The sequence below is a fragment of the Pogoniulus pusillus genome, chromosome 18 (genome assembly GCF_015220805.1).
Source record: "Pogoniulus pusillus isolate bPogPus1 chromosome 18, bPogPus1.pri, whole genome shotgun sequence".
Lineage (NCBI taxonomy): Eukaryota > Metazoa > Chordata > Aves > Piciformes > Lybiidae > Pogoniulus > Pogoniulus pusillus.
In genome coordinates this window covers 2,900,736-2,927,642 of record NC_087281.1, presented here as the reverse complement: position 1 = coordinate 2,927,642, position 26,907 = coordinate 2,900,736, and the positions used below count along the sequence as shown (strand labels likewise).

The following is a 26,907-nucleotide window of genomic DNA, read 5'->3' as shown; positions in this document are numbered from 1 at the left end:
TCTTCTAACCTGGCTGACTCTATGATTAAAACCCAAGTTTTCTTCACAAGCAAAGGAAATTTTAGGTCAGCACATGTATTCTTGATACAAGAAGTTTAAACTGACACTGCCTTCTCTAGCGCATTCCTGAGCTAGAGGGGGTGGAGAAATGTGGAAACAAGTTTTCAGTTTCCCTAAGCACTGCTCCTTTCAAACTATCTCCATGCTGAAAATTAAAAGCAATCCCTCCCTTCAGAAAGAAAAAAAGACAGCTGTACACTTCAGAATTTCATTTCACAGCTTTTACTGCCTAAAAAAAAGCTGCCTCTTTCCCAGGTACACAGCCTGGGAACAAAGCCAGCCTCACAAGTGCAAGGGGTTTGAACACACACACTCATCTGCAGTAGTCTGTGTTTTGAAATGCTCTTTTGGGGCCCTTTGGGAAAATTAATTATTGAAGAACCACGTGTCACTGATATTTGTCTCACATTTGAATGCTCCTCTTGCTCTTATTCCCAAAGGGATTCAGCAATATTGCTACGTTTCAACAGACCAGCAATTCCTCGAGGCAACAGGACCAGTCACTGCAGATAACAATCAAGCAGGCATTCCCTCCTGCTCTTCTGTGCACCAAGACTGTCCCCAAAGGCAGCACATGACTTCTTGTTGAAGACCTAATGAAGCACCAAAGGGAGCAGCAGGAAGTACTTTCCAGTGAAAAAGCTAGAACTCAGTACCATGCCCTTCCAGACAGACAAGTTGATGGCTTTCATCTACTAACATTTCATTTTCATATCTCAAGAAAGACATCCCACAGAAACAGGCACTGCTCATAGATGACAGCAACCTTTCTGTCTATTTTCTGGTCTTCCACGTTTAAAAAATGCAACAATGCTTACAGTACTGTTCTCCAGAAAGAAATCAATGGCACCAGCTGGAGATAAAGGAGAAGCTCTAGCACCCTGACTATTGCTATGGAGGTCAAAGACATTCACACCCAGTTTGGAACGAAGTACATAACAGTATTTTCAAGCTGCTCATTTTGTTCACAGGAACCACCTTTGAAAATCAGGCCTGTAGCTTATTATGGGACTTCACCATCCTGTATAACACAGGAAGAACCTAGGATACCACTGCTCTTAATAGCAATCCAGCTTCCACCTTTCAACACACAACCCGCCCCACACACACTTTTCAAGGACCAGTGATACAACAAGGGGACACAGTCTCAAGCTGTGCCAGGGTAGGTTTAGGCTGGATATTAGGAGGAAGTTCTTCTCAGAGAGAGTGATTGGCATTGGAATGGGCTGCCCAGGGAGGTGGTGGAGTCGTTGTCCCTGGAGGTGTTCAAGAGCAGACTGGCTGAGGCACTTAGTGCCATGGTCTGGTTGACTGGCTAGGGCTGGGTGCTAGGTTGGCCTGGATGAGCTTGGAGCTCTCTTCCAACCTGGTTAATTCTATGATTTATTTACATGCTACATGCATGAAGGTTCAGCACATGTCAGGTCCTGTATAGCCCATTATCTTTAAGTCACTCAGTCAAATAGATTGGGATGCTCCTGGGACATTGTTTGCTCTTCTGCTCACCTACATTTGCCTAATGATCTATCTATCAACCATCATCTGGTTTCCATATGAAGAAATCTATTGCTTTGTATCAGAATAAAGTCTGTGTCACAAGGACTGAGTAGCTGGAGAGCAGCCAGGAGGAAAGGGACCTGGGAGTACTGATAGATAGTAAGCTGAAGATGAGCCAGCAGTGTGCCCAGGTGGCCAAGAGAGCCAATGGCATCCTGGCCTGCATCAGGAACAGTGTGGCCAGCAGGACAAGGGAGGTTATTCTGCCCCTGTGCTCAGCACTAGTCAGGCCACACCTTGAGTACTGTGTCCAGTTCTGGGCCCCTCAATTCAAGAAAGATGTTGAGGTGCTGGAAGGTGTCCAGAGAAGGGCAACAAAGCTGGTGAGGGGCCTGGAGCACAAATCCTATGAGGAGAGGTTGAGGGAGCTGGGCCTGTTTAGCCTGGAGAAGAGGAGGCTCAGGGGTGATCTTATTACTGTCTACAACTACCTGAAGGGACATTGTAGCCAGGTGGGGGGTGGCCTCTTCTCCCAGGCAACTAGCAATAGAACAAGGGGACACAGTCTCAAGTTGTGCCAGGGTAGGTATAGGCTGGATATTAGGAAGAAGTTCTTCACAGAGAGAGTGATTGGCATTGGAATGGGCTGCCCAGGGAGGTGGTGGAGGCACCATCCCTGGGGGTCCTCAAGAGCAGACTGGTTGAGGCACTTAGTGCCATGGTCTGGTTGATTGGACAGGGCTGGGTGCTAGGTTGGACTGGATGATCTTGGAGGTCTCTTCCAACCTGGTTGATTCTATGATTCTATGACTCATGGATTTGCCACTCCAGCCTTTCTAATTCACCTCTGAGGACTGCACACACCTACAGTAAACTACAGACTATCACCACACACCTAAGGAAATTTAAATTGCCCTTCAGGAAATGTTTAATTTTAGGTGTGAATTAATGTCTAAAATTAAGCTTTAATCCAATCAGAAGTTTTCTGAATGCTTAGCTTTTAAAAAACCCCAAATTTAATTTCAAAGTGAAATAAAAATGTACTATGGACTCCATTTTAAACTCTAGATGCTCTACAAATGTTGAGAAACAGGTATGTCAGCTATTTTACCTGTGTATGTTCTTCCTTCTTGATAAGCACAAAAGGGAATACATGATCAAATAATAAACTGGTATGTTTTACTGGGTAGGATAACTCATTGATGTTTAAGGTGTTCAAGAAAAGCCTGTCTGAGGCACTTAGTGCCATGGTCTGGTTGATGGTTTAGGGCTGGGTGCTAGGTTGGACTGGATGAGCTTGGAGGTCTCTTCCAGCCTGGCTGATTCTATGATAAAAAATCAGCCAAAATCAGTTTACCTTCAATTTCTAAAAACACAGTCTCATCCAGCCAATGAAAGTACTTCTCTGAATATGGCATGACTAATACCCACCTGCAAGAGGGAAGAGCTGGTTTGTGTGTGATCAGAAGTTAGAAGCAGCCGATAATCAGCAGGTTACTAAAGATAAGCTCCGGGGGAAGCAGGGCTTGCAGCTGTGCACAAGGGCAGTAGGGAAAGATGGTATGGAACAGATTCCTAAGTAAAGGAGTAGTTTGGTTCTCCTTGGTTCAGAATTCTGGGATGCACTGGGCACACATCACAGAATCCTGAACACATCTAAACCATTAGCAGGGGAGCTGGAGGGCAGCAGTCTGACCACCACGATGTGCGGCTCCCGCGGGGGACGCCTGCCTGCTGAGACGGCAGAGGACCAGCTCTGCTGTCTGTGCATCTCAGGAGCTCTGCTGGCCAGTGGGATGGGGTGAGTGTAGCCTGCCCTTGGATCAACAGAGCTCCTTGAGATTGTTTGTCGTGTCTTGTTCAGCACTGCAGTTTCTCCCTATGGCTGTAGCAGGTGAGCCATAGGTATTGTGTGTATACCTTTCTCCTGATGGTTTTAGTGTTTAAGCTGTAATAAAGTATTGACACTGTACCCAGAGGGGGGGACCCAAGTGTGAGAGCCTTCCCTGGTCCCAGAGAACTCACTGGAACACCATCCCCACTCTCTGCTATCTTTTACCTTTGTACAAAGAACAGCACTACAAAATCTATCACACAGGCCCTGCAGATAAATTGCTTTGAGTTTGAAGGAAGGAACAGATGCTTTAGTTCTCTATAGCTAGCTTGCCAATATAGAGTCCTCAGCAAACTTGAGCACCTTTTAGGTGAGACATCACAAAAGTTAAGAAAAAAACCTGGAAAATGTCCAGGAAATGTTTGCTTTTTTGTTTGTGTTTCAAAAAAGGCAATAAGTGGCTCCACAGCATTTGAGGACAGCATAGGAGAGGAGCTCCTTTACAGCAGCAAAGCTATATTAATGAGAGTTCTTGTCAAAAGACTCACAGCTGCAGATCTCCTGTGCTCTTCCAAACACCAAGGGCAAGCTTCTTTAGAAGTGACAGCAAGAAATTAAGTCTGTGCAACCCTCAGTGTATTTCCTTACCTAACATAGACAGCAGACACATTAATTAATCAATCGAGATCTTGACTAGCAGTACATATTGATTCCTGGATTATTATTTTACTCTTGTTTTAATAGAATCATAGAATCAACCAGGTTGGAAGAGACCTCCAAGATCATCCAGACCAACCTAGCACCCAGCCCTAGCCAATCAACCAGACCATGGCACTAAGTGCCTCATCCAGGCTTTTCTTGGACACCTCCAGGGATGGCAACACCACCTCCCTGGGCAGCCCATTGCAACAGCAAATCACACTGTGAAGGAAGGCAACTGAAAGTAAGGATCCACTGTAAGGACACCAAGACAGTGTTTTCTGTAGTCACTTTGAGTGTTTTCTATCCAGAATGTTAAACTCCACCACCTCCCTGGGCAGCCTATTCCAATGCCAAGCACTCTCTCTGTGAAGAACTTCCTCCTAACATCCAGCCTAATAGCACCACAACAGCAACAATGACCAGTAAGAAATTTATGTTCCACGGAAAATTCCTCATGTATTAGGAAGTTTGCCTGTATTATATCTTTCAAAGACATTCCTGCATTCAGAGATGCAACATACTGGAGGTTCAATTTAGAACTGCAGCTAAGTGCACTGAAGAATAATCAGACTAAAGTGTACTTTCCACTTCTCTACCATGACAGAAAGGAAACATTAGCTCTTGACAGTTCAATGCAATTTGCTTGAGTACAGAAAAAATACAGATGTAGAATACTAACAAAAGTGGCCTAAAAGAAGAGCAATCTACCCACAAAAAATAACAAAAAATTGCACCATAAGCTCTTTGTGGTTCTTTATTTTTCATTTTTGTTAAATCTCATCCCATTGGCCTCTGCCCAGAGCTGGGGTTGTTTAGCCTGGAGAAGAGAAGGCTCAGAGGGGACCTCACTGCTGGCTGCAACTACCTGAAGGGAGGCTGTAGCCAAGGTGGGGTTGGTTTCTTCCCCCAGACAACCAGCAACATAAAAAGGGGACACAGTCTCAATCTGTGCCAGGGGAGGTCTAGGCTGGATGTCAGGAGGAAATTGTTGGCAGAGAGTGATTGGCATTGGAATGGGCTGCCCAGGAAGGTGGTGGAGTTGCTCTGCCTGGAGGTGTTGAAGCAAAGCCTGGCTGAGGCACTTAGTGCCATGGTCTGGGTGACTGGCTAGGGCTGGGTGCTAGGTTGGACTGGATGATCTTGGAGGTCTCTTCCAACCTGGTTGATTCTATGATTTTAAGATTTTTGTTATGAACATTATTTTGGCAAGAACCAAAGTGGGTATGGGAAAAGGGTAACTGCCACCCCAAAATCAAGCAGATGGAAGAACTGGTTTACACACATTTCCATTTAGTTTCTTTTTCAGAGTCAAAGGATTCCTAGTTTTGAACAGTGTTGGCAGAAACACATTTAAGCATTTACTGTGCCCAGGCAGATATAAAGAAAATTCAACAGCATAAGTTTAGGTTGCCTAGGAAAATCCTGCTACCTTGTGACAGACTCCAATGTAACAAAACATGATTCTGAAGTAAGAAGCTCTAACCTGAAGTCCTGTGACTTTATTCCAGACATCGCATCCAGTCCAACCTAGCACCCAACCCCACACAATCAACTAGACCCTGGCACTAAGTGCCTCAGCCACTCCTTTCTTCAACACCTCCAGGGACAGCGACTCCACCACCTCCCTGGGCAGCCCATTCCAATGCCAATCACTCTCTCTGCCAACAACTTCCTAACAACATCCAGCCTAGACCTCCCCTGGCACAACTTGAGATTGTGTCCCCTTCTTCTGGGACTCTTAGGCCCACACCTAAGAGGATCACAATATCGCAGTATCTAATGTGATCACAGTATCTAATTCATTTATCTAATGAATCCTAGTAGATGACACTTTAAAAGTTGTTTACTTCTTTTCAAACAAACACCTACATTGTCGAAGTAGAAGAAACTACTTAAACTTTTGCAGGCAAAATTACTTCCATGGTGGCCCAGGAAATCTACTTGGACCCTTTCAAAACTTCAAAATGGTAATCAATTTCTAAAAGCAAATAGAACCATTCAGGTTAGAAAAGATTCCAACCATTGACCCTACTCTGCAAAGTCTGCCCCTAAACCATGCCTCACATTTAAATGACCTTTAAACACTTCCAGGGGTGGTGACTGGGGTCAGAGTGTCTGAAGAGCAGCCAGACAGAGAGGGATCTGGGGGTGCTGATTGATACCCACCTGAACATGAGCCAGCAATGTGCCCAGGTGGCCAGGAGAGCCAGTGGCATCCTGGCCTGCATCAGGAATGGTGTGGCCAGCAGGAGCAGGGAGGTCATTCTGCCCCTGTACTCTGCACTGGTTAGACCACACCTTGAGTCCTGTGTCCAGTTCTGGGCCCCCCAGTTTAGGAGGGACATTGAGATGCTTGAGCGTGTCCAGAGAAGGGCAACGAGGCTGGGGAGAGGCCTTGAGCACAGCCCTACGAGGAGAGGCTGAGGGAGCTGGGATTGGTTAGCCTGGAGAAGAGGAGGCTCAGGGGTGACCTTATTGCTGTCTACAACTACCTGAGGGGAGGTTGTGGCCAGGAGGAGGTTGCTCTCTTCTCTCAGGTGGCCAGCACCAGAACAAGAGGACACAGCCTCAAGTTGCGCCAGGGGAGATTTAGGCTGGAGGTGAGGAGAAAGTTCTTCCCTGAGAGAGTCATTGGACACTGGAATGGGCTGCCCGGGGAGGTGGTGGAGTCGCCGTCCCTGGAGCTGTTCAAGGCAGGACTGGACGTGGCACTTGGTGCCATGGTCTGGCCTTGAGCTCTGTGGTAAAGGGTTGGACTTGATGATCTGTGAGGTCTCTTCCAACCTTGATGATACTGTGATACTGTGAAAACACACCAATACAGGCTATGGGCTGCAAGGCACTTCAAAGCTTGAAAGATTTAATCTATTGATCTCTCACCATTATTTTGTGAACAAATGATACCTTTTATTTACCAACAGATATTTTCAGGAGACATCCAATTCAGATAGCAGTCCCACCAAGAGCTGACTACTAGTATGATTTGGACAACCCTAAACGTTTTCAGTCATAAACTTTAGATGCACAGACTGTTTTAAATTGGAGCACAGTTTTGCTGCACATTAATAGAATTGGGTTTTTTAACACTAAAAGGCAATCTCGTTGTAGAAGATAATAATAGTCCTTAACTTGTCATATATTACTTTTACATTGGAGGAATACTTCCTGCTGTCCCTACTTCGATAGCTTCAGTAAATCAGATACTAACTTTCATATTCTGCCCTCTTTTTTCTACCCTTTCCAACCTACTCAACCACACCATTGAACAGAATTGTCCTCTTTGCCCCAGCACCACTTTGGTACAAACAACAGGCACAATGGCCAAGGGATGCTCTGAACTCCAGGTGAGCAGTGGAGTGCACACAAAATAATCTTCAGGATAAACATGGCCCCAATACTAACACAGAGCCTTACTCAGATGCTCATTTCTCACACTCTAAAGTCTACATAGTTGTAGGAGGAAGGAATTAGCTTTACTATCTCAACGCTTAGCCAAGATGATGAACTTCAAGCAGTTCTCAGTTTCCTTTGGTTCTGTTGCTAGAAAGCTCATTCATAAGAAGAATCAGTTGCCCCCTTGGTTTTGCTGCAGTCAATGAGCAGGCATCAGGGTGCCTTTTTCCATGCAAAGAAGGGCCTTCCCCTTAGAGTGATATACAAACTGCAGCCTACGTAAGGTAACGTTACCCCGAGGTGTAATAACACCCCTTTCATAGCACAAGAATAGGTATTAGTACTGCTATGATTTATTTATGAAGGCAAATTAGAAGCTAAGTGAATAGCTTTTAAGGCCCTTAGGCACCTGGTCCATACAACCACGCCACTGTTGTCACATCTTTTGTTTATGCAGTTCACATCGTGCAGAGCCAGTGCGAGGCCCTGGTGCCACTCACTCTGGGAGCAGAAGGTGGATCTCAGCACAAGGTTGAGGTGCTGGAAGGTGTCCAGAGAAGGGCAACAAAGCTGGTGAAGGGCCTGGAACACAAGCCCTATGAGGAGAGGCTGAGGGAGCTGGGGGTGTGCAGCCTGCAGAAGAGGAGGCTCAGGGCAGAGCTCATTGCTGTCTACAAGTACCCAAAGGGAGGCTGTAGCCAGGTGGGGTTGGTCTCTTCTGTCAAGCAACCAGCAACAGAAGAAGGGGACACAGCCTGAAGCTGTGCCAGGGGAGGTCTAGGCTGGATGTTAGGAGGAAGTTGTTGGCAGAGAGAGTGATTGGCATTGGAATGGGCTGCTCAGGGAGGTGGTGGAGTCACTGTCCCTGGAGATGTTCAAGAAAAGCCTGGCTGAGGCACTCAGTGCCATGGTCTGGTTGATTGTCTAGGGCTGGGTGCTAGGTTGGCTTGGATGATCTTGGAGGTCTCTTCCAACCTGGCTGATTCTGTGAGTATTAGACAAAGGGTAAAACTCTGTCCCGATTCACACCATTGTTCCTACATACAAATGAACAATATTTGTAAACTCAGTACTTCAGAGATATTGACCTAGACAGCAAAAAAAAAGATTTTTTTCAGCAGGAATATTGTCTTTACTACAGAAACAAAAAAACAGCACTCCCAATTTATTTGACTGCATACATACTGATCCTGCTTTGAAACTTAACACCAAAATCTCTTCTCTCAGGTGGCCAGCACCAGAATGAGAGGACACAGCATCAAGCTACACCAGAGGAAAATTCAAGCTTGAGGTGAGGAGAAAGTTCTTCACTGAGAGAGTCATTGGACACTGGAATGGGCTGCCCGGGGAGGTGGTGGAGTCGCCGTCCCTGGAGCTGTCCAAGGCAGGATTGGACGTGGCACTTGGTGCCATGGTCTAGCCTTGAGCTCTGTGGTAAAGGGTTGGACTTGATGATCTGTGAGGTCCCTTCCAACCTTGGTGATACTGTGATACTGTGATGAGAAATAATCCCTCATGGCCTAAAATCTGAGGCATGTGACATTTTACCTCTCAGACAATTCCTTATGAATCCTGCCAATTCTTTCCCTTTCCAGGTTCTTGGTATCAGAAGAGGTGACCTGAAAGGAAACATTTTGCTGCATTTCTGCAACAGAACTCTTGACTGCTGGGTCGGAGGGCTGCTTTTCCTGCTATGAAACCATCCATACCCCGTTCGGCACTGACAGTGACAGCACACTTGACTAATCTTTAGGGAGCCTCAAAAGGCATGCGTTTTGCAGTAGTTTCATTTTTAGAAAGTATTTTTGAGTTTCAGAAGGGCCCAGGGAAATCTCTCTGGAAAGTGGACATATTTGACACACACTTAATTAGCACACTCCCTGCTCCTGAAGACAGGCACATTACCCTAGTTTTTCAACAGCTTCTGCACAGAATAGAATCATAGAATCATAAAATCAACCAGGTTGGAAGAGACCTCCAAGATCATCCAGTCCAACCCATCACCCTGCCCCATCCAATCAACTAGACCATGGCACTAAGTGCCTCATCCAGTCTTTTCTTGAAGACCCCCAGGGACGGTGCCATATCAGGAACAGTGTGGCCAGTAGGACAAGGGAGGTTATTCTGCCCCTGTACTCAGCACTGGTCAGGCCACACCTTGAGTACTGTGTCCAGTTCTGGGCCCCTCAATTCAAGAAAGATGTTGAGGTGCTGGAACATGTCCAGAGAAGGGCAACAAAGCTGGTGAGGGGCCTGGAGCACAAACTCTATGAGGAAAGGCTGAGGGAGCTGGGGGTGTGCAGCCTGCAGAAGAGAAGCTCAGAGCAGTTACACAGAAGTAACAAGCTACACTGACAATACTGAATCTGCAGTCTTAGCTCTTTATAAACAAATAAGCAGACTGATAATATCAAAACTACATGTGCTCTGATAATCCAGTGTTGACAGGTGGAGATCGTACCAACCTCCTACTGACAAAGAAGAAATTAATGGGTACAAGTCTCATTCATAGTTAACAAGTTACCCATGGCACAGCAATGTGCCCTTGTGGCCAAGAAGGCCAATGGGATCCTAGGGTGTCCAGCAGATCAAGGGAGGTTCTTCTCCCCCTCTACTTTGCCCTGGTGAGACCTCATCTTCAATACTGTGTGCAGTTTTGGGCTCCCCAGTTGAAGAGGGACAGGGATCTGCTGGAGAGGGTTCAGAGGAGGGCTACGAGGATGATGAGGGGAATGTAGGGCATGGCTTATGAGGAGAGGCTGAGGGACCTGGGGCTGCTTAGTCTGGAAAAGAGAAGACTTAAAGGGGATTTGATAAATGTTTATAAGTATCTGAGGGCTGGTCAGAAGGAGGGGACAGGCTCTGCTCACTGCTCCCTGGGATAGGACAAGGAGCAACACGTGTAAATTGCAGCAAAAGAGGTTCCGCCTCAACACAAGGGGGAACTTCTTTACTGTAAGGGTCACAGAGCACTGGAACAGGCTTCCAAGAGAGGTTGTGGGGTCTCCTTCTCTGGAGACTTTCAAGGTCTGTCTGGATGTGTTCCTCCCTGATGTGTGTTAGATAGTAGTGCCCTGCTCTGACAGGAGGGTTGGACTCAATGATCTCCTCGGGTCCCTTCCAACCCCTAACCTGTGATCATTCACTCCCCTGGAATTACCTACTTCAGTCAAGTGTCACTGAATTGCCACGTTTCCCAGCAGTTACAAAGGCCTGGTCACTCTACCAGTAATATCTTGGGCTTACACCCCATCTTCCCCAGAAAACAAAAATAATTGCAACTCCTGCTTCTTTCAACACATTCTATCTATATGCATATGCTGAACATATACAGATACACCTTAAGGTTTGAAGAAACAGCAGTTTACAAATAGCTTAAGAAAGAAGCACATAGAACCAAAGAGTATTCATTTTTTAGTTATTTCCCAGACCTGAACAGTATTCACACATTAAACACCCAAATCAAAATCATAAACAATGTGATGCACAAGAGCATTATTGTAAAGGACTTGTTAACACTATAAGCTCTCAGCAAGCTCAGCTATTATTTGGTCACTATTTCTCCTTTTGCTCAATGGAACATTAAGGACAGCCAAACAAGAGGCAGTCTTTCCTCAGCATTGAGTTAAGCAAGTAGATCAACCTAAAAGAGCAAAATACTTCAGCAGAAGAAGACATTTCAACAAAGCACACACCTACCTCATCAAGTAAATGCAAGTGATGAAGGAAGTGGTAATGACCTTTATAGAGGTTACTCTGAAATTTGTTTCAGAACTTTTCTACCAATTCCCTCGAGATAAAATATGACAACATTTTAAAAAGCAAAATGAAATCTTACGGCTTGAAATGCAGTAAGCCAGCCTGCAGTTGATCCTCCTGAACAGTTGCTTGTTGATTGGCCAAAGTATAAGTGTAAAGAGCTGAATGAAGTTAATGATCAGTCCTGACACTATAAATATGTAGCAGATCAGAAGATGGCAAATGAATTGAGACTTCAGAAAGCCAACGATGTCCATGATTTGCTGAGAAAGCAAGAGGGTACCTTCAGACCAAAAATCCAGATGACAACCTGCAAAACCAAACAGTATCAGCAGTTACAAAGTGTATTTATTTCTATAAATAGATTCTTAATATAGATATTCCATTTTACACTTAAATACACTACATATACTAAAAGTTTGTTCTACTGTACAAAAAGGTCTAATGACAACAGCTGCAAAAGTAAGCACAGAATGCAAATACTCTGTTTCTGAATCAGTTTAGATTTGGCTTTGGAAATCTCCATATTTTAGTCTTAACTCTGTGAAACCCACAAGTATATGACTCCATTTGGTGGACTACAATACTCTATCAGGTATATATATTTTTTTATATATATATATTATATATATATATACACACCTATATTTTATATATATATCACATATTTTGATTTGAATTATCTGTACATCATAAAATATATACTGTAGCCTCTACTATCTTCAAGAGCAGCTCTGAAGTAAATGCAGGCTTTAGGGCTTTAAGTTAGAAACTGTGCCTTCCTCTGCAGGCTACGGCAACCAAGAGGTAGCAGCAGCCCCTTAATTCTACCTTTTTTGACTTGCTCTCTTGTCACATTCAAACATCAGTTGATTTTGGCAAGACAATAAAAGCGTGGCTATGAACAATACACATAATCAGTTTAGTTATTCCCTGACACTTGTAGTTCTGTCAATTATACTCCATTAATTACAGAAAGAAGCCATCAACAACAGCACTAATCCACAACCAAGCAGTGTTTCCAAGGGGAAAAAAAAATCAAGTTTTGGGTTACTCAAGAAATGCTTGTGTAATTCTGGAAAGGACAAGCCCAACTATAATATCAGAGTATTCAGAAGAAGTGTCTTCTGCCAAGTATTATGGTCTAACAAATACTGTACTGGCTTCACCCTCCCCATCACTAAGCTAGTCTCATTTATTAAGAGAAGAAATACGAAGACATGATCTCTTATTGAAGAACATCCCAGTTAAGCAGTAGGCGTGAGCATCCTTTTCCACTATCCTACACTGTTTCTCCCTCTGAGGCACAGGAACTTTTGCCCAGGAAGCTCTGAGACAGTATTTCTGAATGTGCCAGTCACAGGCTTTTAGGCAATAACAAAACTGCAGCTTGTCAGCAGCTCAGAGAATTAACTCAGGAAAAAAATCCTTATGCCAATGGTTGTAGTTTATCTGAGATCCCATTATATGAGGCACTGAGTCTAGATCAGTGTCCTGAAACATTTGTTTTATTGCCCTTGCTGACTATGCTAACCACAGCAAAGACCACACACGAGAACTGCAGCAAAGCAATAGGAAGTCATTTAAACAGGTTTTCACTGCAAAGAAGATGAAGAAAATGATAAGGAAGAGAATCTGTATCATCTAATTTATACCCCGAAGTTGCGGCAGTTTCAAGCCTGTTGTTAACAGACAAAATGTGCATATCACAGATTTTGTTTCCTTTATCTTGATATACTATTCGGCACCAAAGCAGACACCATCAAGAGCTCAGAATAGCAGAACAGGCCTCTGTAGTATCTAATCATGATACTTGCAAAGAGGCTTTCCAGGTTTAACCAATTATTCTATTAAAGAGAGCAGCAGACACTTATGACCATGGCCTTCGATCAAAGACTGTTTTTGTTAAAGGCTAAGGAGTAGGAGAAATGTTGTGTAGTAGGAACCACTGCCATGATTCACGCCCCAGCCTCTTCATTACACACCAAGATAAAGCACTGTATTTAAAAACAGACAAACAAAGAAAAACAAACCCAAACATAAGACTTTAACAGCTTTACAGAGCAAGATACAAGATCCCTGGAAGTGTTCAAAAAAAAGCTTGGATGAGGCACTTAGTGCCATGGTCTGGTTGAGTGGACAGGGCTGGGTGCTACGTTGGACTGGATGAGCTTGGAGGTCTCCTCCAACCAAATGGATTGATTCTGTGATTCTACCTTAGTGTTCTGTTTCTCCGACATCACAGTATCACAGTATCATCAGGGTTGGAAGAGACCTCACAGATCATCAAGTCCAACCCTTTACCACAGAGCTCAAGGACAGACCATGGCACCAAGTGCCACGTCCAATCCTGCCTTGAACAGCTCCAGGGACAGCGACTCCACCACCTCCCCGGGCAGCCCATTCCAGTGTCCAATGACTCTCTCAGGGAAGAACTTTCTCCTCACCTCAAGCCTAAATTTGAGGCTGTGTCCTCTCATTCTGGTGCTGGCCACCTGAGAGAAGAGAGTAACCTCCTCCTGGCTACAACCTCCCCTCAATAGCTACTCCTCTCTTGAAACTGTTCCAGAAATGCCCACCCAGTGATGAGGTGATCAACCTCTGCTGTGCTCAATCAATACTGAGTAAATACCACAATGCAGGTGGCAGCATCCTGGTGTACTGACCCAGCTGCCTCTTGTTTTTTTACTGTGTTCATTTCCTATGTGTGGGGAAGATGGTGTGGGTCTCAACCAGTAAGAGATTTCTCACACGGTGTGCATTGACCAATGGCTTAGCTACCCGGATGCTGATCTCTACACCTCAAATGATCCATGACTGTTCTGTACACAACTGATGCTAAACACAAAGGCATCCATAGTTGTACACACGCCCACATGTATTTGTATTTGAGAAGGTTTAGCTTGTTGCAGATGTTCAGGTTCTGTTATGTGGTAAGTTACAGGTACTTCTTAGAATCATAGAATCAACCAGGTTGGAAGAGACCTCCAAGATCATCCAGGCCAACCTAGCACCCAGCCCTAGACAATCAACCAGACCATGGCACTAAGTGCCTCAGCCAGTCTGCGCTTGAACACCTCCAGGGACGACGACTCCACCACCTCCCTGGGCAGCCCATTCCAATGCCAATCACTCTCTCTGGGAAGAACTTTCTCCTCTACCAAAGATTTTTAAAATATTTTATTTTTTGGACTGTTCTCATTATTCAAAGAAATGAAGTTTAGATTCTTGGTACAAGCAACAACAATGTAGAAATTTCAAGAATCAGTTCTGAACTTGTGAAAGAAATGTAACAACTTGCTTTTTAAGAGCTCATAGGAACTTTGTCTTACTAAAGTTCCTCCTGGGTAACATCAACATAACACCAGTTTAGGTGATAAAAGAATCGGCTCTTTAATTCTTAATCTATGATGCTGGTTTAATAAATTACACTGATTTCCTCACAGATAATGACTGACAATTACAGCACTCTTTTGAAAACAAAAGGGCAAATCAATGCATTTTTTTCAGAAGCTATTAAGATTGGAAAGCTGCCAAGAAGCTCTCTTCTATCAAACACCCCTTAGAACAAAGTAGGAGAAAATGGCCAGCTACAGCATCAAACTCAGATAGGAACACACTTTAACAACAGTTTTCCTTCAGATACACAGGACTTAAACCACAAATCTCTGACTAGGGATCGAGTCAACAAGTGCCTATTCAGATGCCTGAAACATCACAGGATCACTTTTAAAGCAAACTCTGTGACTATTAATCCTACCTCTTTTCCCTCCACGTTTTGCTCCTCAGCAAGATCCACTGTGTTTCAACCACTCTCAGCATTTCCTTCAGCTTAAAATAACTGACCAGGAAGACAGAGAAGTGACAGAAAAGGTGAGCACCTTTCTTCCAGAAATTGCTGCCAATGATCAATACTATTTCATACTTTGAAGATTTTTGAGGCTAGAACTAATCATAGAATCAACCAGGTTGGAAAAGACCTCCAAGCTCATCCAGTCCAACCTAGCACCCAGCCCCACACAATCAACTAGACCATGGCACTAAGTGCCCCAGCCAGGCTTTGCTTGAACACCTCCAGGGATGGCGACTCCACCACCTCCCTGGGCAGCCCATTCCAATGTAAATCATTCTCTTTGGCAAGAACTTCCTCCTAACATCCAGCCTAGACCTTCCCTGGCACAATTTGACACTGTGTTTCTTTGCTGCTGGTTGCCTGGCAGAAGAGACCAACCCCCATCTGGCTACGACCTCCCTTCAGGTAGTTGTAGACAGCAAAGAGGTCAGCCCTGAGCCTCCTCTTCTGCAGGCTGCACACCCCCAGCTCCCTCAGCCACTCGTCACAGGGCTGTGTTCCAGGCCTCTCCCCAGCTTCATCATCCAGTTGCCATCAGAAGAGCAGATAGCAGTACTGTATTCCATATCATTCCATTTTAGCTAGGTGCAAAGCAAATCACGGGAAGCCCTTGCACTCTTCACCATCACTGAGCCACAGAAGTTTGCACAAGTGAGGCTATGTCCATGGATATATTCAAGAAGAATGTATCAGTGCATACTACCAAAGAAACCCAAACCACCAACAGTAACAACTTCTATTTCCTTCATGCTTAATTAGGCTCTCACACCTCTCCCAGGCAACACTGGAACATTACCTCATGTTGGATTTACATGGCAAGGTTTAGGTAGTAGGAAAGGATGCACGAGAATACAACAAAAGCTGCTCTCCACATCAGATAAAGCCAGTTCCAGCAAGCTCCAGTCATCGCTGCTGGCCATAGCTGAGCCCATCAGTGATGCTATAGGCACCTTCGTGATAATATAGTTAAGAAAGAGAAAAAAATGCTGCACATCAGCTGTGAATGGAGTGAGGAAAATGGGACAGAAACAGCCCTGCAGGCAGTAAAGTCAGTGAATTAGGAGGAGGAAGATATGCTCTAGGTGCTGGAGATGATAATCTCTGCAGCCTGTTGTGAAGACAGTGGTGAAGCAGATTGTCCCACAGCAACCTATGGAGGACCCTGGGGGAACAGTTATCCACGGAGCCTTCTCTGAAGCAGGTTTTTGGACAGGAATTGTAGCCCATGGGAAGCTGAGGCAGTCTGTTCCAGAAGAGCCATATCCTGTAGAAGAAACCCCACCTGGAGCCGTGGAACAGTGCAAGGAAGAAGGCAGACTCTGTTACAGACTCACTGTAAGCCCTATTCCCTATTCATTTATGCCACATAGGATGCAGCAGAAGCAGAGATATAAAAGAGGGAGGAGTCAAGCTGAGCCTGGAAAGAAGAAGGGGATTGCCAGGGCAGGGAGGTAGTTTTACTTTGTCTCTGTATTTCACTGCCCTACTCTATTACTAATTTGCAATAGATTGATCTTCCCCCAAGTGGAATTTGTTTTGCCCATGATGGTAACTAGTGGAGAGATCTCCCTGTCTTTATGTCAGCCCATGAGCTTTTAATCTCATTTTCTTCCTCTGTCCTGCTGAAGAAGGGTGGAAGCAGTTTCTGGAAGCCAGTCAAGGTCAACACATCAAACCTCCTCAGAAAATCAGGGAGGAATCTTAGCATTCTCTTCAGTCCTTCTCCCACAGTTAAAGGAATTGAAGAATGCTTTTAGGTTTTCCTGAGGACTCATGCAGTCCTGAACCACAAGCTTTGTAACACACACCACTACAAAGGAAAGATCACTCAGCTGGGCTGTTTCAAACGCTGAAGGATGAATACCATCTACCAGCAACTGTTAGGATTCCCAGTTTATAGATTTGCCACTAAATTGAATTTTTATTTATATTCTCTCGAGCACTGAGACAGAATAACAGAGTATAAACTGAAGAAACTAAAGTAACCCAGGAGTTTTGGAAATGGTTACTGTATCATAATGCTTTCTTCTTCCCCTTTCAAATTTTCTTCCTGCTGTGATCTAATGTAATGCAAACTCTGCATGCCTTCCAGGACACAAGTTCTCTGTGTATGCATACTCTCTGCTGGCAAAATGCACAACATAGCTGCTCTTAGTCCTGACAGCCTCAGTGCATATCCCTTTACCAAGTAGAAAGGAAAGTGTTTATAGAGTGAGGCAAAAGGGATGACAGCAGCCTAGGAACGGCATGCATAGTCTGAGAAGGAACAGGAAAGTTGGAGATCCACTGCTCAGTCTTGCTGCCTCTTCCAGAAATGTGAAATATTCAAGTGCAAGGTCCTGCAGCTGGGTCGAGGCAATCCAAGCACAAATTCAGGCTGGGCAGCGAGTGGCTGAAGAGCAGCCCTGAGGAGAGGGACTTGGGGGTGCTGCTGGAGGAGAAGCTCAACAGGAGCCAGCAGTGTGCACTTGCAGCCCAGAAAGCCAAGCAGAGCCTGGGCTGCAGCAGGAGAAGTGTGGCCAGCGTGGCCAGGGAGGTGATTCTCCCTGTCTACTCCACCCTGGTGAGACCCCAACCTGGAGTACTGCATCCAGTTCTGGAGCCCCTTTTACAAGGATGTGGATGTGCTGGAGCATATCCAGAGAAGGGCCACGAGGATGCTCAGAGGGCTGGAGCAGTTCTGCTATGAGGACAGACTGAAAGAGTTGGGGCTGTTCAGTCTGCATAAGAGGAGGCTCCCAGATGACCTTCTTGTGGACTCTCAGGATCTGAAGGGGCCTACAAAAAAGCTGGGGAGGGACTTCTTAGGCTGTTAAGGAGTGACACGACTGGGGGGAATGGTGCAAAGCTGGAGGAGGGGAGATTCAGACTGGATGTGAGGACAAAGTTGTTCAGCATGAGAGTGGTAAGAGCCTGGATTGGGTTGCCCAGGGAGCTGTTTGAGGCCCCATCCCTGGAGGTGTTTAAGGCCAGGATGGATAAGGCTGTGGGCAGCCTGCTCTAGGGTAGGGTGTCCCTGTTTATGGCAGGGGGGTTGGAACTGGATGATTCTTGTGGTCCCTTCCAACTCTGACTGATTCTATGATTCAGACAGGAGGGGGCTGAACAAGGAAGCCATAGGGAATAATGCTGAAACACAAAGCAATACAGAACTCCTTGCAGGTACAGTCTTTTAGCGATGGCAGGGCTTGATGCTGAGACATTTCTTTGAAGAGAATAAACTACTTCATGTATTTCTGTTCCAAATTCCTACATACAATAGCAAAAAATGTGAGGATGAAAGTACAGCAGTTTTCTCAGGTGCAGAAGATCAAGCTTGCAAAAGTAGTCATGGAAAGCAAGTTACTTCTTTCTAGAATGCCAAGTGTTGCTCTTCAACTGTTTCCCACTCAAGTTTCTGTATGTGTGTGTATATATATTTATATATATATATGCATTTATCTATGATTAAAAATAAAGGAAGATATTTAAGACCTGGAGGAGACTATCAAGAATTCAGAGTTCAGTTCTGGGGACCACACAGTCCCTCTGTTTCCTTTTACTTTTTTCTGAGTTGATTAATCTAACAAGTTTCTGGTGCTGCCAGCAAGGGGAACATAAGAAGTACAGGTCCAATTTAAGGACTGAGCAAGAGAGCAGGACTAACCAGCAAACAAAAATCAACAAGAGAATATACTCACAAGCCAAGCAGATATGCCATCACACAAATATAAGCAACCTGGATAGTTCTTCAAAAAGAACCGAGGTGAACAACAGCAAAGACTTTAGGACAAGCAACTATATCATCCTTGCAGCCAGTTTAGTATTTGCTCTCATAGGCAACATTAAGTGGTCAGTCAAATCTGGCCCACAAATTACTGCCACCTGGCACACTCCTCTAGAAAACACAGAGTCCTTAAAATGTGTTTCTACAAAGTAACTTGAGTCAATTCTCTGGCTTGCTCAAGGCCACGCCTTGAGTACCGTGTCCAGTTCTGGGCCCCTCAATTCAAGAGAGATGTTGAGGTGCTGCAAGGTGTCCAGAGAAGGGCAACAAAGCTGGTGAGGGGCCTGGAACACAAACCCTATGAGGAGAGGCTGAGGGAGCTGGGGGTGTGCAGCCTGCAGAAGAGGAGGCTCAGGGGGGACCTCGCTGCTGTCTACAACTACCTGAAGGGACATTGTAGACAGGTGGCCTCTTCTCCCAGGCAAGCAGCAATAGAACAAGGGGACACAGTCTCAAGTTGTGCCAGGAGAGGTCTAGGCTGGATGTTAGGAGGAAGTTGTTGTCAGAGAGAGTGATTGGCATTGGAATGGGCTGCCCAGGGAGGTGGTGGAGGCACCGTCCCTGGAAGTCTTCAAGCAAAGCCTGGCTGAGGCACTTGATGCCATGGTCTGGTTGACTGGATAGGGCTGGGTGCTAGGTTGGCCTGGATGATCTTGGAGGTCTCTTCCAACCTGGTTGATTCTATGATTCTAAGAAGTACCTGTAACTTATCACATAACAGAACCTGAACGTCTGCTGTTGGAGTTTAAGTCGGTGGAGCACCATGGGAAGATGCCTCTTTGTTCACCAACATGGTTAGATGGTCAAATCCACTTTATTTCCATGATACAGTGACTTAAATGCACTCTAGCAAGACGCGTGCTCCACCAAGATTGGTTACAGCCAGAGGGTCCAGGTTACATGTAATGCATGCATAGGTTAGTATATCATAACATTCTGAGGGTCAGCCTCTGGGGCTGGCTAAACTCTACCCACCTGCAGCTGCACGTGGGGGTAAACCACCCTGTGCCAGCTATCTAAGCTCCCAGGATGGATTCAAGGTCTTCCCAGCACGGGTTGCTCATGTTTATCAATTTTGTGTGCTTCTGCTAACAAGAATTTCTCCAACAGTCTGCAACAAGCTAAACCTTCTCAAATACAAATACATGTGGGCGTGTGTACAACTATGGATGCCTTTGTGTTTAGCATCAGTTGTGTACAGAACAGTCATGGATCATTTGAGGTGTAGAGACCAGCATCCGGGTAGCTAAGCCATTGGTCAATGCACACCGTGTGAGAAATCTCTTACTGGTGAGACCCACACCATCTTCCCCACACATAGGAAATGAACACAGTAAAAAAACAAGAGGCAGCTGGGGCAGTACACCAGGATGCTGCCACCTGCATCGTGGTATTTACTCAGTATTGATTGAGCACAGCAGAGGTTGATCACCTCATCACTGGGTGGGCATTTCTGGAACAGTTTCAAGAGAGGAGTAGCTATTGAGGGGAGGTTGTAGCCAGGAGGAGGTTACTCTTTTCTCTCAGGTGGCCAGCACCAGAACAAGGGGACACAGCCTCAAACTACGCCAGAGGAAATTTAGGCTGGAGGTGAGGAGAAAGTTCTTCCCTGAGAGAGTCATTGGACACTGGAATGGGCTGCCCGGGGAGGTGGTGGAGTCACTGTCCCTGGAGCTGTTCAAGGCAGGATTGGATGTGGCACTTGGTGCCATGGTCTAGCCTTGAGCTCTGTGGTAAAGGGTTGGACTTGATGATCTGTGAGGTCTCTTCCAACCTTGGTGATACTGTGATACTGTGTGAGTTCTCCAGATGTTATTATAAAAGTATTTCTTTTAGAAAAGCCCTAAGAGATGAGAGGAGGGAGAGGGCAGGCAGGCAAAGGAACCAGGGTTGGTTTTGCTTAGGAAAGGAGGGCTCCTCTATGAAGACTCATGATTTATGCCTGCTAAACACTAATTACTCTTGTTTCAAAGAACTGTAAAGTACATTCATAGCAACACAAAGGGTGGGCAGAAGGTACAGGAACTGCCTATACTCTCAACAGAAAAAATACATCCTCCATATCCAAACTAGCTTTACTCCTAAGGCAATAAGGAAACATGGATCATATGTTTACTTCAAAGTTTTAAATATTTAATCCTGCTATTCTTATCCATAATGAGTTAGTTATAAAGGCTACACAAGTAGCATCTCCTAGCTCAAGTCTTGCAACAGGAAGCTTTCCACACCACTAAGACTCCCAAGCAGTTATAGCCAGAGAGAGACATTTTACATCTAATCAGTAGGCTTATTAGTATCAACAATTCCATTTCTATATACCAGATGAAGTTCTTTATAGATAGGATTAGAAAACAATGTGGATTTTTGTCAATCCTTTCCTGCATTTACCAATTCCCTCTCATGAAAAACTGCAGTTTATTTAGCACATGGTACTGAAGTAAGTCTGGCAAGATCTGTCTTGCTGGAAACTCAGAGCACTCTTAGAGAGATCTGTGACAGTCACACAACAAGCCTGTGGCAGAGTCACCTGCAGAACCACAACCTGAAAATTCCTTGGGCTCCAGCTTTCAACACAAAATGGTACTTTTCATCATCCCTTATTTGCCTTCTTGCCCATGCTCAAGTTCCCCTTACAATAGCTTCTGACAGGCCATACACAGAGTGGAGGCACATCCTTCAAAGACAGTCAGTGGCAGGAGATGATATAACAGGTATAAAGGCAGGAGGCGGTTCAAACCTGGATGTATGTGCTGATCTAACAGATTCTACTTTTCCTTCTTTTCTCCATTCCTCAAGAAATGAAAACCAAGTATTCAGCAACTTGGATGACTCTGTCCTATAAACCTTTAGTTACAACTTCAGTACCAATCCAACAGTATTGGGTACACATGCATACGAACGTCTATCTCTCATTATTCCTACACATGAAGGAATTAAAGGCACTGCTAGGTGCTTCAAGGACAAGAGGCAGAAGATAAAAATTGTCAGCACTTGTAAAAGATAATCTTCTTTCCTCAGTACACTTCCATAAAATGACCTTTTTGTATTTTCTAGAATTGTGATTTACTTTAGCAATTTTGGATAGCCCTTTTCTAGAAGTTGAATTCCTAATTTATGTGGCTTTGTTTTAAGAAAGCCAGAGTATGCAATTAGTGGATCATATCATTTGTAGCAGTGAAAAAACAAAGAAGATCTAGAAAGTGGCAGAGAGAGAGAGAGCATCAATTACTGAGTTGAGAAAACACCATGGTAGCAGCACCACTGCCTTACAAGTGGGCCTCCACCACCGAACTGTGGACTGGCAAAAATTTTCTGCTGTCTCCCAAAACTCAGTATAAGGAAGACCTCATTTCCCCACTTGGTAGATGTGAGCCCTGCTGACGATAGTGCTACAGTTGCAGCAGGCACATGGGGCAGATCACACCCTCTGTACTTCCAAGTTACAGGGATATGAGGGAACAGAGCTGACTTACATCTGTGAGGGTATCTAAACGCTTCTTGTACAAATCAAAAGATGCTGCTAACAATGCTAGAAAGGAAAACTGCCATCCTGACTGCAACTCCAAGTGAGCTGTTAGGCTTTTTCATCTTCTATAAGAGCAGACTGCCTCCTTTACCTAACCCACTTGCATATTCTTAATTAATACAAAATAACATTCATTAGTATGCTCCTTGAATACTAAGGGAACATTACACAGAAAAAGATTTGCAAGTTGTTATTTTTAACCCCCAAGTGTTAATTTAATTTGTCTGTATTCTATCATATGGTGCTAAAGAGGAGATGAATTCCTCCTTTATGAGAGAAAAACAAACCAAACCCCTAGAACTGGAAATGACAGTGCATACCCAAGAGGCAGCTACACCATGACAGGGACACACAGGGTAATAATAAAGGATAGAATCATAGAATTAACCAGGTTAGAAGAGACCTCCAAGATCATCCAGTCCAACCTAGCACCCAGCCCTAAACAATCAACCAGACCATGGCACTAAGTGCCTCAGCCAGGCTTTGCTTCAACACCTCCAGGGACGGTGACTCCACCACCTCCCTGGGCAGCCCATTCCAATGGCAAATATTTATTTATTAAGTGTTTTCTAATGCTTCTTTCTGTAGAAAATAATTAATTGAAAAAAATGAATGTGGCAAGGCTTCCATATTTATTATTCAAAGAAAATGAACTGCTGTCTTAAAGAGGTAACATTCAACACTCAGAAAAAATGTGTCTTACAGCTGTTACGTGGTTGGCATGGTTCCAAAAATGAAGATATGTGGGCTTCTGTGAAAGGCTCAACTGCACTCACACACAGAACAAGCAGGCATTCGGATGCAAGGTGAAAATCCAAATAAATCTCGTGACTGCTTTACCTACATTTCAGTGGTCCCAATGCACACCACTTTTCACTCCCCTCTGCCTCTAAAACACAAGTGCTGCTCTGCTACACCACGAACTCAGAAAACTCTCAGCCTCCTCATTCTCCTTGATCATCAGTCCCCTAATAGCCTAATTTAATTTGAATGTTTCAAAGAATAAAAGCCTTTATCACAGACGCTGGATTTATCAAGTCCAATAAAAAAAGGAGGTTTCATTCTGGACTTGAAGCCAAAAGAAATCTCTCAAAAAGCTTCAGTAATCCTTGCCTCAAACTCAGACAAATGTGATATAACTAATCACTGAACTTGTATTCTCAGCACCTAAAAGCATGTCTAGGCGAAACCACCTCAGATTTCCAGCAAAATCATTCAGTGAAAATGCTTGATCCAACAGCACTTACTTTATTGGATGGTAAGTGTGCAGGTGTTACAGTTCCTAAGTCTGCTGGTGAGAATCCAGTAACGCTTCTTAACATTCCACACACATCAAGTCTGATGCACATCAGGTACACCGACATCTACCTGCACCTTCTGCAACATCTCTGCATGACTTTTAAAAGACTGTTTTTGAGGATTTGTCCCATTACATTCAAATAATCTTGAGGCAGTTTCACAAGGCTTAAATTCAGAATTAAGCTCTTCTGTCTCTGTCATAGGTGAAATGCAGTGTTTATGCACACTGTCAGAGGTACAGCAATAGGCATGCATAAAACAGACACTGAAGATTCAGTGAACTTGGGAATTGCACTTTCCTAGTTCTCCTGCCTGATTATAGCCCTACTGCCCCTCTACTGCTATTGTGCAAGTGGAATGTACAGTTTCTTTCAATTACTTTGATCCTTTAGATGCTTGTTTTACATTTGGTGGTTGTGGGAAGATAGTGATATTGCTCCTGCCCATCACTGCATATTAGACAATGCTGATGTTGTTATTGTATTGTTTTAGGGTATTTTCACTAATACCAAGGGCAAACAAATACATTTGTGCAAGTTTCAGCACTGCCCCTCTACTACTACTGTGCAAGTGGAGTGTACAGTTTCTTTCAATTACTTTGATCCTTTAGATGCTTGTTTTACATTTGGTGGTTGTGGGAAGATAGTGATATTGCTCCTGCCCATCACTGCACATTCGACAATGCTGATGTTGTTATTGTATTGTTTTAGGGTATTTTCACTAATACCAAGGAGAAACAAATACATTTGTGCAAGTTTCAGCACTATCTAAACATATCCTTAGAAACGTAAACTAAAGTTAACCCCTGACAAGCTATCTGTGAGCTGGATAATTTATGAAGTTTTCCTTCTTCAAGAGCACATGTAGGCTGCTGCAGGCAGAATGCTTCCTGGTCTTCCAGAAGTGCAAAGCAGCGTCTGTACTAATGGTGTTTTCCAAAGTGATGAAAAACATGTTGAGAAGAGGCAAACTATAATCCATGAAGATAGGGATAACATGGAGACAGGGAGAAGCAAGAGGCATTTTGAACTTTCACACAGTAGTTGTCACTTGAAATGGATTAAAAATCATGTGCCATTTCTACAGATAGAATTCTCCAAAATAAGTTTTCTCCCTGTCTTTAACAGCAGGTTTTCAGTCAGGTGTTCCACCTTTTACAAATAGGTAAAAAAATAAAAATCACAGAGCCTGCTGAGTCTACACAGGCAAACCTTTTCACTCACCTGGATCTTGCTGGAAAAAAATATGTCATTGAAATGATGTAGCTTTGTTGGCCAGATTAAAGAGAAATCTCGTACGTCAGGAATTTTTCAGGCATTAATCTCGGGCATAATCAGTGTGCTCGTCTCTGCCTGAAGCTTCTTAACCTAGCAAGTAAACCCTCTCTTAATGATCTTTATCTCTGACTTCTTTGCAGCCCAGAACTGGTTGTCTTTCCCTGTGCCTGTTATTTATGCTACAGCAGAAACTTCAAGCGAGGACAGCCCTTCTGCAAGCAGCAGAAAATTACTTTAGTGTTAAGCTCATTGTGGCAGAATATAATAAGACAGACAGAAAAGCTGAAGGTGAAAACAGAGGCATAGAAATAAAAAGGCTTTAAGTTCAAAATGAAGACCAGACCATAACCCACCATGTCCCAGCTGTGGACTCCCTAATTACTAAGATTGCTTTGCCCAGTTCCTAACACATGGTTTATGTGCTTTTTAAGGAAATCCATTACAGCCATCATCTTTTTTTTCACAGTATCAAAGAAGTGTCTTTACGGCATCTTCATCCTTGTCACAACACAGAATTTCTATTTCCTCTTTCCCCCACTCTACTTTGACCCTATCACATCTGTAGTCCGAGGCAAGAGAGGAGGTGAGAAGAAAAGCACAAAAATGAAGTGAGTCAGCAGTTTCTGAGCAGCACAGGAACATTAGTCAGAGATGATAAGGGCACTCACCACACAGCGAAATGTGAATGAGCTTCAAAACACCAAACGACAGACTGGTGAGCAAGCCCTCCCAAAAGCCTGCAACTGAATCACTGGGGAAAGTCACCCAGCAGACAAAGCAGTTAGGAAAACACACGCACTCGGCTACCATGTAGCAGCGCCAAAACACAACAAAGCACCCAGGGTGCGGCACTGTCACACTTGAGCTTCCTTCCAAAACAGCCCACCACATTCACTACAGCTAAATCAAACACACCTCAGGAGACAGTTGCCCGGACTGAAATAACGTTTTCCCTAATGAGGGAGGTCCAAGGCTGCAAAAGGTTTTACTGACTAAAGCACATGCACGGCGCACTACCATGTGGTGTTACCCGCTTGTTTATCTGCTCTCTTACTGCCATGTACCAACAGCAGTAGTAGTGATAGTAGTCAGAGAAGTGCTTTACATCATGCTGTGGACATCTGACTTTTCATAATTTAAGGCCAGATTATTTGTACAAATTCTAAAGGCCACAAGTGCATATCTGGGACACAGGAATAATCTCTTGCTAACCTCAGCACAGCGGTGACAGTGTCTTCCTGAGTTGAAGCGAGTTCAAAGGGTGATGTTTTCAGTCTTCACCTTCCAGCAATAAAATCAGGGTATACAATAGATAATAATAAACCTCCTCTTTTCAGCAGAGCAGAGAACAGTCATGGGATTCTCATCCATCACCTAAAAGAGAAGCCTTCTCTTGCAGGGCTCTTCTCTGTTATGGTACAGTAAGTACCTTAAATTACAAGTGATGCACAACTGTCGCTCCAGGAAAGTGCAGCTCACTCAAGAGAAAAAACAAGCACTGCTGCAGTGCATCTGGATTTTGGCTGGATAGAACAAGACTTACTGAAAAAAAAACCAACCTCTCCACCAAAGTTACACCTACTGGGTTTAAAGAAACACAGTTAATTTCCATGTTCTGGGCACAACATTTTCTGTTCTGTGACTCTGACCAAGCAGTCACCTCTCTTCAACAGCTTCTCCACTCCTAAAGCATAATATTTACAGCTTCTCGTGAAGCACTTACTAAAATGTGCTGTTTGCCAACAACACAACCAAACTTCGCTTAAGAGCAACATTTATCCATCAGCAGCTTGCAATACTCTGTTTACTGCAGGCCTTCTGCTAAATTCTTCCACATGCATCCTGGTTCACTGTCTTCCACAGAACACTTTATGCAGGCATTATTATGCAAAACATGAATAGGAATGAGTAAAGTTATGCATAATATTTACACAAATTCCT

At 44.3% G+C, this 26,907-nt stretch overlaps 1 protein-coding gene across 1 annotated transcript in view; it reads right to left on the bottom strand.

Moving 5' to 3' along the window:
* AGPAT4 (1-acylglycerol-3-phosphate O-acyltransferase 4) overlaps nt 1-26,907 on the bottom strand; it is a 65,831-nt gene that overhangs the window by 37,284 nt on the left and 1,640 nt on the right. Inside the window, exon 2 of the mRNA XM_064158250.1 lies at nt 11,325-11,555. Coding sequence (XP_064014320.1) covers nt 11,325-11,502 — 178 coding nt within the window. The 5' untranslated portion in view covers nt 11,503-11,555. The remainder of the gene's footprint in view (nt 1-11,324; nt 11,556-26,907) is intronic.